Source organism: Malus domestica, chromosome 05 (genome assembly GCF_042453785.1).
Source record: "Malus domestica chromosome 05, GDT2T_hap1".
Lineage (NCBI taxonomy): Eukaryota > Viridiplantae > Streptophyta > Magnoliopsida > Rosales > Rosaceae > Malus > Malus domestica.
The window spans coordinates 42,936,293-42,947,307 of NC_091665.1; the positions used below are offsets into that span (position 1 = coordinate 42,936,293).

Here is an 11,015-nt window from a genome sequence, read left to right on the forward strand (position 1 = left end):
AATGATGGGTGTGCTCTCTCGACAACGCACACATGCCACGTAATACGGAAACGAACATTGCACAATTACTAAATTGCCACCGATGGAGAGCCGCCCCTCCCTAATCCCATCTCAGTCAAATCCCTTGTTGACTGTGCGCCTCTCTCTCTCTCTCTCTCTCTCTCCTCTCTCTTTCTCTCTCTTCAATTCCTCGCTCATCATTTCTATATAAAACCCACAGCCTGCCTCCTAGTCCTCCATCGCCATCTCCACACCCGTTTCTCTCACATATTTTCTGCAGCCAAACACTCTTTCCACCCAAACACTACATACACAAAACGCCACCGTTTAGTTATGGCGCCGAGAGAGAAGACGGCCACCGCCGCCGTTAGGATGAACGGTAACGGAAACGTGAAGGAGGTGCATTTTAGAGGTGTGAGGAAGAGGCCGTGGGGGAGGTACGCCGCCGAGATCAGAGATCCCGGCAAGAAGAGCCGGGTCTGGCTCGGAACCTTCGATACGGCGGAGGAAGCCGCCCGGGCCTACGACGCCGCCGCCATAGAGTTCCGCGGTGCCAAGGCCAAGACCAACTTCCCTCAGCCTTCGGAAAATGTTACCCTGAATGTTACAAAAAATAATAATAATAAAATTAGTAGCGGAAGCAACAATCAGAGCCCGAGTCAGAGCAGCACGGTGGAGTCCTCCAGCCGTGAGCCGCCGGCCCTCATGGTCGATTCTTCGCCGTTGGATCTAAATCTCGCTCACGGTGTCAGCTCCGCGCCGATGAGGTTCCCCTTCCAGCACCATCAGGTTCCGGGATTCGGAGCTGTCATCGGAGTTCCGTCTTCCGCCGCGGCGGCCGCGAAGCAGGTGCTCTATTTGGACTCGGTTTTCAGAGCCGGCGCGATGAAGAATCACCAGTTTCATCCACGCATGAGATTCGATCACCCCAACTTCCACCAGCCCGATTTCCACGCTGCCGGCGGGGCCCAGAGCGACTCGGACTCGTCCTCGGTGGTCGATCTGAACCAGAACGATCTTCCTCGCGGCGGCGGAGGGTTCGATCTTAACCTCCCTCCACCACCGGACCTCGCTTGATTTTGGTTTTCGAGAAGCGCGCGGCGACGGCACGAGTTAATAGGGAATCTTCAATTTCAGTTTCCTTTTATTAATTTTATAATTTTCTAATTTCTAAGATAGAAAAAGAAAAAAAATTACATGAAAAGAGAAACCAATTAAAGAAGCTCCATGTAAATACGTAGTTGATCGGATCATCATCCTTTTTTTCCAGCAGCGAAACTCCACCGTGTTTCATTCTGTTGTGACTTTTTTTTTCGATATCAATTTTCAGGTGTAATCTCTCGTTTAAGAAATAATTAACTGTTAATTTCTGAATTTCCATAATCTATTATATTTTAGTTTAATCATTACCGTAATTGTTTCCTTTGCTCTACGAATATGATATTCTGACCGGACGATCTAACGCTCTTTATCACATTTATAATCAGTTTCGTATTCTATTTAATAACGACGGGATTTAACGATCATCAAACGCTACAAGCCATTGCGCAATAGGAAGTTTCGTTAATTTTATCAGGGTATATTTTCAAGATTTGTGAAGGTTTTTTTTTTTTTTTTTTTTTTGTAATTTAATTTCAGCCGGCTATTAATATAAAATAGCACGAAATTTGATGATTCCTGTGGTTAACGATAGCGTTGCCCATCATAATTGGTGTCCTAACTCGATGCCGCGTGGCTACGTCTTTTGCCCCAAGCGTCGGCGGCCATTACTTGACTCGAACGAGTGAAAACCGAGTGCTTTGTATAATTCCGCTTTTGTCCCCCACCTTCTGATTTTTAGAGAAATGTTGGGATTAAAGGGCAAAAAAAAAATATTATAGGCGCGTGGGAGCAGTGGTTAGAGGGCGCGTAAGGGTAGCAAGCCGGTTTCGGAGGGTGTTTCAGACCGAAAGTTAGTTCCACGTTGACTGGGTAGCTCTCGAGATTCGTGTTTGGATGGCACGTGATATACGGCCGTCCGATCTTAAGTACCTATTTATTGTTTTATATTTATCTTTTGGGGAAATTAATTAAATGGTTTTGCTTAGCAACGAGAAACAGGTGGGAGGAAAGAAGCGGACAGAGTCGGGGCCCACGTGGTGGCGGGCGCTGCGAGCGAAAGTGGGAAAGCGCGGCTGCCGCTTTTAGTGGAGCCCACCGTCCTTTTGCTGAAGAATATTTTGATAAGATAATGGCTGAAAAATAATATTTGGACAACACTTCAACTTCGATTCGAAATTCCGGAAAACATGCTCCTGTCGAGTGAACGACGTCAGCTTTCGAGCCGAATAATAGATGATGCAATCAACTCTGAGAGATTTTTCATGTTGAAAAGACGGTCCGGTAAATTAACTGTTGTCATATAATTAGTTGAATTTTTTTTTTAAATTTTAAATAATTATATTATTAAATTTTATGTATCAGATCTTGAACTGACATAATGTAATATCTCTGGTTCAATTCAATGCATAGATTTAGAGATATGTGCAATTCAATGTTAAACTTTATGTATCTGATCGTGAACCAACATAATGTAAATATCTTTGGTTCAATGCATAGATTTAGAGATACGTGCAATTCAATGTTAGAGCATGCGTGTATTTAAATCAATCAATACGTTGATACCGCAATTTATATTTAATTCAATGGATTAAAATTTACGATAATTTAAGGTAGCAACGGAGAAGCAACGAGAATTAAGATAATATTATATAAAAAATATAATAAGAGAAAGTAATGGAGTACGGCGCAGAGTGGTGACGTGTCGGGAAGTGACAGACAGTTAAGCGGGGCGGCATGTTTTAGTTGAAAGCTGTTGCCGCGTGTGGGCCCCGCGGTCTCGTCCGGCCAACAGAAGGAGAGAGACTGGGACGTCTCGCGACGGGCCACGTTTCGCGTCCGTGTTGAAAAGAAAGCCAGAAAAAAAAAAAAATAATAATAAAAGCAACCGTCAGGCAATTAGATAAATGAATAGAATAGAATATACGTTTAATAAAAAAGAAAGAAAGAATAAAATATAGGTGCGGGCGGCTGCTTATGGCTTTTTCCTTGTTGCCTCCTGAGGTGACACCTCCCGCTCACTCCTTTTTCTTATTACTTCTCAATATGAATTTACTGAAACAAAAGTTTTCGATGCAACGGAAACAGAGTTACATAATATTATTATTTTACTCAAATTATATCAACGACCGACGAGATGAAGGTTTATTTATTTAATTAGTCGCTGGATTTTTACTTCACTGGCGGTGAATTCCCTTTTCTCTCTTATATTCTTTCTTTTCGTACCAGATCTAATAAGCTTTTTTAGCCATTCAACAACCCATTGGCTGAAAGATGCTCGGGAAATTGACCCAGTCGGGCAACTCGGGAGTTTTAATATTTGGCCAATATTATAGTCTGCAACCAGTCAGCCGATGATTAATGTTCATCAGACGGTCAAAATTCGTTGGGTAAAAAAGCCGATGTAGTATCATCCTTTAATACACTTGTGGTTGTGACAAGGAATAAAGAGTTGTGTGGCGCTTTGGAGTTTGGAGAATAAAAAAAAGACTCTCTCGCACTCTTACATGAGTGAGGATCTCATTGGATCCATTTTGTGAGGATCTCAGAATTCTCAAATCACATTTATTCATTGTACATTGTACGGTCAGAAATCATTATAAATTTTTTTATTTAAAATTGAATATAAACAGTATATGACGAAAACTGACCGCATGATGTACAATGAACGGATATGATTGGAAGATCCCCATAATCCTTACATATGCGTATTGGGGCCCAACTTGTGAAATTGCAATCCCCTTTTCTCCATTTCCCACCAAAGTTATCAATTATTTACGTTAACCACGAGCTGGTGACCTAGTAGTCAATGACGAATTGCGAGATTTCCTTCAAATTAAAAATTGGAGGTCTTGGGTTCGAAACTCGCTGCTAGTGTGGAAACCAGACTTATGGTCATGGGATGGCTAAAATGTCTATGTGAGTCTTTCCAGTCCTGGACCTTAGCTGATTAGCTGGATTTCGAATTGAAGGCTGCCGCATGCATTTCCCACGACGCGTTATTGACATTGTCAATGTCATTCGTATTTGGCTTTAGCTTTGTTGAATGGTTATTGATTTGGATAACTGTTTGTGGGAGTTTAGGGTTGAGATTTCGTTGTCAAGCATTTATTTTGTTTTGTTTACCAACTAATGTGTCTGCTCAAAGTCCCTTTAGGTACATCAATCAACTATATGAACGTGTATCGTATCCACTTGTTAAATTTCTTTTCAAATTTGAGCGTATGTGCAACATCACGTACTTTGATGTCAAGAAAATGTTCATCATCAGCAAACTTACAAGGAGTTGGGACATTTGTCCCAATTATTTCAAATTATATCAACTTTTATAATGGTATCAGAGTTAGGTTAGCCCACATATAAAAATCAACGATTACATGTGTTTTATGGCACTCGGTTTAAATTATAATGAGTTGTGCTCCTCTTTCTATTATATAATATTAATATTTTAAGAATTTGATAGCCAACCACATTTTGCGAAAAAAAAATACTGATATCTCAATGATATATGACGATTCTTGACTAGTTACAAATTGCACAAAATTATTTACAAAAGAAAGAAAAACACCATCATATTGAATGTTGTTAGGAGGTTGTAATCAAATCCCTATCATTCTATCTGGTATCCAATTGTTGAGCAATAGCTGTAATAATACTACCATGGATGATGGAACCCACATCGGAAGGAATAGGTTAGCGTCGTGTTATTCACACACATTTTTTTATACTTTTACACACTTTTTTATTAATTTTTGTCATTTGATTTTTTTTTCTATTTATTCAATCTTAAGTTCAAAAATAAAAAAAAATATATGAAAAGTAAAAATAATATATGAATAACCCCACCCGTAGGCTATATCTATGATATTTGATCATGATTTGGAATTATACAGTTATTATACTATAAAATTAGAATAAAAATCATTAGAAGATGTTTAAGGTAAATGGATCAATGGTGTCGTGACACTTAGCCGTTACAATCGCATGGACTAATTCTTGTCATTGAAAAAAATAAAAAATATTTAAATCCGGTGTGAGACATGATTTGACCACAAACCATATAATAAATAATAATGTATTACCAAATAAACTTTGGTTAGGTGTGTGTGAGAGATCACATGTTTTAGCGTACAACAAACAACTCAGTATATTATGCGTCACAAAATAATTAGTTGAAAGTTTTTATTTTTATTTTTTGAATTTCTAATCAATTATTTTTGACACTTGTATTCACCTTCCGATCAAAAAAGGGCATTTGGTACTTGATTTTTTTTTTTGCTGATTGTGTAATTAAAAATAAAAAGACAAAACCAGATTGAATTCATCGTCTATCCTAATGTTTCTAATTTTGTTTTGGGAACTTTAACGAAAAGTTTTCGATACTATTTACTTTAACGAAAAATCATATTTTTATACTAAAAGGTTAATTATGATACTATTTATTTTGTCCTTATCGTTAAAACTCAAAGTTTTCAAACATTTCTTATTAGTTTTCCTTTTTGTTTTTCCACTTTCCTCGTTAATTATGATATATACTGACGCACAAGTAATCATTTATGCGAATGTGAACAACTAATTATGATATTATTTATTTTGTCCTTATCGTTAAAACTCGAAGTTTTCAAATATTTCTCATTAGTTTTCCTTTTTGTTTTTCCACTTTCATCGTTAATTATGATATATACTGACGCACAAATAATCATTTATGCGAATGTGAACAACTAAATCCTAGAAAGACAAAATGAGATGTCGTGTTTTGTTACAAATTGGTGCATGGGACAAAAAAAGATCATTTCTTTTCTAAGTCGAAAACAGATCATCTCTTCGGATCTCTTCCTCCAAAGCGACCAAATTAAGTGATTTGGATTCTTGAAATTTGATCAAACAACAAAAAACATAGAAGTTATTGAAAACTTTTAAAATTTATAATAATTTTTAACCGTTTGATTAAATTTCAAAAGTTTGAATCATTTGATTTGATGGCTTCGGTGGAAAACATACGAAGAGATCTTTTTTCTCCTTGGTCGCCCATCTTATTTGTGAGATGATTGTTACCAAACGATAGGATTTGCTTTATTATTTGTTACAATTTGATTTTAATTAGGAAAAAAAAACTATTTTTGAGAAGAGGTGGACCAAAGAACGACACGTCGCCTGATTGCATGTGTACCGACTAACGAACGCGCCACCACGTGACTGAAACAGCAGGATGCGAAAGAAAAAGATTGAATGCACCGGGACTTTCCGGTGGCGGTGGGAGAGGAGTCAAAGTGGCGCAGCAACAGAGCACACCCAGTTTGCGAAATTGGAATTGGGATTTTGATTGTGTGAGTAAAAAAAGAGAGCGAGTTCAAAATTGGGGGCTGAAATGGTAGAATTATTGGTAGCGAAAAATTGGGGTTGAGGACAGTGACTGTTAGATTGATAAGGTTAGGGTTTATGTTGGAATTAGGTCAAAATTTCAAATGGGGAGAATTTTTCTGATTGAATTGGACGGCAGAACTTACAGATGCAGATTCTGTGACAGCGCTCTTGCCCTTGCCGACGATGTCCTCTCTCGGGTACTCTCTCTCCCTATTTCTTTCCCCTAAAGTTTGCATCTTTTTATACATGATGAGGTTTTTTGGAATGATATAAGCATGATTACCAGTAAAATAGGATTAGTTTGTGATGGAATGGAGAAAAAGGTTGAGAATTTGTTTCCTTTTGAGGGAATTTGAAATGGGTTTGTATTGATTTTAGGAAAAGGGTTTTAGAAGTTGGGGTTTCGGGTCCTGCATAAGTGAATTGGGGTTTTCAGGTCCTGCATAAGTGAATTGGGGTTTTCAGGTCCTGCATAAGTGAATTGGGGTTTTCAGGTCCTGCATGGACTAGATTATATGTAGGCATTTTTTTTCTGGATTGGGAATTGGGATTAGGGCGTTCGTTAGAGGATATGTGGTATTTCTTGGTGAAGAAGCTTTGTGAAGCGAGAATGGACACATGTAAAAGGAAAAAAACCGAAGAACCAATAAACTGCACAGAACCAATCAAAGGAACAGCAACAGCTGCAGAGTCAAGATCTAAGAGTGTTTTGCTTTCGCCTTTGAGCGCTGTCAATGGTGTTGGCCCCAGTGCATGACATCACACGCACCTACCGAATTAATAAACACTTTCTCGGCATATTACAGATTGTAAAAGCTTAAAAACTCCGGGTCAATTGGGAGGAGAAAACCACTTAGTGCCATGGTAACGACTGGAATGTATACACACATAGATTCGTGGAGAAACTAAACATTTCGCAACTAGACTGCGGCCAAGCTATTAAGTTTTGTTGTTGTGAAGAGTGACAAGTGTGATACATTAGACATGGATCTTAGTAATGTTTTCCTTTTCGAAGAATATATAGAACCGTGTTCAATTTTTATTCTGTTATATGTCATGGAGCTTATTCTCATTATTTTGAGATGTTTATTTTCGTTGTTGCTTTTTTTGATTAGTCTTTCAACAGCCATCAAGGAAGGGCATATCTGTTCAGCAATGTGTAAGTTCTTTGCTATTATAGCCTTTGCTTTTAGTTGCCTTTCGTATTTGTCATGTCGTTTTCTGGCTGACATATTGCCAGACAATGAACAAATATCCTTATAGTGAACTAATTAATTCTTGACTAGCCATATTGTCAATTTTTCATAGGAATCAGTCTCCTCTCTATATTGTAGGTTTGCTGATCGTTAAAATTCCTCATACGTTAAGCAGTAGTTGGAGGAGGACACAGGCATTCTCAACCTTTTGGTCACAATAATATAAATTTGATGCTGTCGTATTTGTTCTCATAAAAATAACAATGTTATATTATCTTCAAATGCCATGGGTAAATGTGGATTGGCTTTACCTGCATCCTCATTCTTCTCATCTGACCTATGAAAATTATCCAGGGTGAACATAACGCTCGGTCCTGAGGAAGATAGGCTAATGTACTCTGGTTTGCATACTGTGGAAGATATTTTTTGTTGCTGCTGCGGACAGATTCTTGGCTGGAAATATGTATGCCTTTTTCATGTCTCTGCTTGAATGTTTTCCAATTTGTTGTTAGCACGAGTAGGTAGGAGCAGGACTAGAGAGTCACGTTTAGGTAACCTATATTTTTTTGAATCAAGTACTCGAAATGCACTCTACGTCTGTGCAATCATTTACATTTAGACGTGGACCCTCTACTTTTGAATTAGTGAGATTATTTGTGGCAAAGTTTACGTATAGCAGTTGATCAATGTTATTAAAGTGCTATTTGTGGACTGAACACCTTTATTTTGAACACAAAACAATCTTATGCAATACTGACGGTGAATTTTATTAGGTAATTGCACACGAAAAAAACCAAAAATACAAGGAAGGAAAGTTTGTGCTCGAAAGGTACTTGCTGTCTTTTACTTTTGTCTCTATTTACGGTTTCTATTGAACTAAATGTGCCTGTTTCAATAACAGATGGAGGATAGTGGAGGATGTAGCTGAGGAATTCAACTTGGACGCTCGTCTTGGTTCAAGTGATGGAGAAAATCCCTAGCAAAGTTCAACACTTATACAAATAATAAGAGGTGGATGCTACAGTTATAATCATTACAGACAATATCAAGAGTTCTGAATTCTGTATTACACTTTCAGGTGAGTTTTTATTTTTTGTTTCCAACTAAATGTCTTAATTACCAACCCTATCCATCAAGTCAATCCATCGATCGATGTTATAAATTTGTCTTTCGCGGCTGGTTTTGAGAATTGTGATTATGAACAACTAGTTCGAGCGTATACACGGTTTATGAGAACCTAAACACCCTACACAAGTGAGAGCCTTTTGTAGCATCAGGATTGAAGATGCAATTTTCCGAAAACCTTTGGAGCACATGAAAAGTTAGAGCTCTCCTACTAGAAGCTTTGCTTTGTCAATATTTGGGAAGAAACATGGGATGGTACTCATGGTAGGACCAAAATACTCTACGTATTTTGTGTGTGTGCGGTCTAACAGCCACGTGGTCTGGTCATTCACTCGCAAAAATTTCTCTCGCTTTGGCCTTCGGCTAGCCATTTTAAAAAAACCAATGTGCCCCAATGATCTGATCCCTTCATATTCATTAGAATGATAGGTATAATTTTTCTGGGGCCCATTTTGGTTTCTTCTCCTTTCCACCCATCTCACTGAAGTGTTGCAAGGGCTGGGGCCGAGGGGGAAAAGTCAATCGTACGTAGTTTTACTCTTGTTTTGCGCTTATTAGATATAATTATTTAATTACAGATGTGGGTGGACGGTGTTCCTTTGGATAGAGAAACATCCTGGCTTCTTATTGGATACATGAGCATGCTTAATTTTAGGTCTTCTGCCGTCCAACAGATAAAAAATTAACTTAGCTTATACAATAATTGTTTAGTAAGTTAATAGGGCGCTAACCACTCACTTGAATCTACGTCCCAATGTTTTGCATCGGTGAACACATTTTTTTTTGTCATTGTTCAATGTTCGTCGCGTGAAAAATTTACTCGTGTCGAGAAACGTTTCATCGTTTAATAATGCTTCGTTAACAAACACATGAACATTGAATGTTTTGTGAATAATTAAGGATTTATAGAAGGGAACTTTGATGAAAAGGGTTTGGACTAAGTTTATTTTAATAAAAAATTATGCTATAACTTTATTTAATTAAAAAGACTTAAATTTTAATGAAAATGATATAATTTTAATAAAAATGACAAAAAATCTGACACGCTGATTCAAGGTACACTGTTTATAAAACTTATGACACTGTTTATGAAACTTCTTTTCACATAAATATATTAAATCAAAGAACAAGACTTCTTTGTTTCTTTTCTGGTACCCACACATTTGCCTCAACGGGAAGATGTGAAAGCACATAAAGCATAATTTATTTTCTTAAATTCTCTTTTATTGTACCCACTCATATGTGCATTCCTTTTCACACCGAAATTTCCTTGAAGACGACGTGAAAACACATAAAGCATAATTTCCTTTCTCCCTTTTGCATTGACTCATTGACTTGGTATTGATCAGACCTGGTGATCCAGTGTGTAGATCAATTGAGAATTTTTATTAGTTTTTTTGTCTTTATTATTAAATAAAGTTTATGGATTATTTTTTATTAAAATGTAAAGATTTGAAGCCATTTTCTTTAGTTTTCCTTTTATAGAATGAGCGGTTTTGATCATAAAATTATATTGAGAAGTTAGTGTGATTAGTGGGAAGAGAACCCCACTTGCGGAGAAGTAACTCACATGAAAATAAGTTTACTGTCACTTAACGTTTAGATTCAATAATATATTATCATGCGCATAAAAGATTGTATATAATAATAAATTATTGAACCAAAAAAGGTCACGTAACAGTGAATTCATTACCTAATTCAATCTACGTCGGTAATTCTCAAAAGTATGTAGCTTTATTTTAGAGTGTTATGCATGCTCTTATTATTATTATTTTTTCAAATATTTTGTTTATTTTTATGCTTTAATTTCTTTAATTTATTTGATCTAAGTACTGAAATTGAGAGATGTGTGTAAAAAGTATAAAGGTACATCATTCAGTATTGTCTGACCGAGTCTTGGACGGAGCCATGGAGATGGGGACCACAGAATAATCGGGTAAAAGAAAGAAAAAATAATAAAATGTCACCGTCCGGGGATTGTTGTGGTGGTATTAATTGGAACGGCACGGCCACGCGCCGCTCTGCAACTCTCTGCCCCCGCGTGATGCACACCACGGTTGGACTCTCAGTGCCCTTCCCTTTTCGAACAACTTTCATAGCATACGAGTGCATCGTTAAGGTAATGTTTTGTTGTTTTGTGTCGATGATACAATCTGATATGTAAATGTTATTATGTACGATATTGTATTTTTGCACGTGAAATTATATTAGCAATGTATTTATGTTATATAA

The 11,015-nt window shown here is 37.3% G+C and overlaps 2 protein-coding genes across 4 annotated transcripts; both read left to right on the plus strand.

Annotated features, from left to right (window-relative positions):
* The first annotated feature begins 249 nt into the window (after window positions 1-249).
* Window positions 250-1,374, plus strand: LOC103434825 (ethylene-responsive transcription factor 4). Its single transcript, NM_001319254.1, is given in 1 exon segment — window positions 250-1,374. A coding segment is annotated over 1 exon segment (744 nt). The 5' UTR covers window positions 250-333; the 3' UTR covers window positions 1,078-1,374.
* Window positions 1,375-6,101: 4,727 nt separating this feature from the next.
* Window positions 6,102-11,015, plus strand: LOC103434823 (protein yippee-like At5g53940). Of its 3 annotated transcripts, none has more exons than XR_003773721.2 (6): window positions 6,162-6,659; window positions 7,578-7,621; window positions 8,013-8,121; window positions 8,432-8,487; window positions 8,560-8,736; window positions 10,643-11,015. XR_003773721.2 is itself a non-coding variant. In XM_008373181.4 (5 exons), the coding sequence occupies exons 1-5, from the start codon at window positions 6,564-6,566 to the stop codon at window positions 8,636-8,638; spliced, it is 384 nt and encodes a 127-aa protein (XP_008371403.1). In that variant the 5' UTR covers window positions 6,102-6,563; the 3' UTR covers window positions 8,639-8,820. The 3 variants fall into 3 exon arrangements, 1 of the variants encoding a protein (XP_008371403.1); XR_003773722.2 differs by having other exon boundaries at window positions 10,663-11,015; XM_008373181.4 differs by lacking the exon at window positions 10,643-11,015 and having other exon boundaries at window positions 6,102-6,659; window positions 8,560-8,820.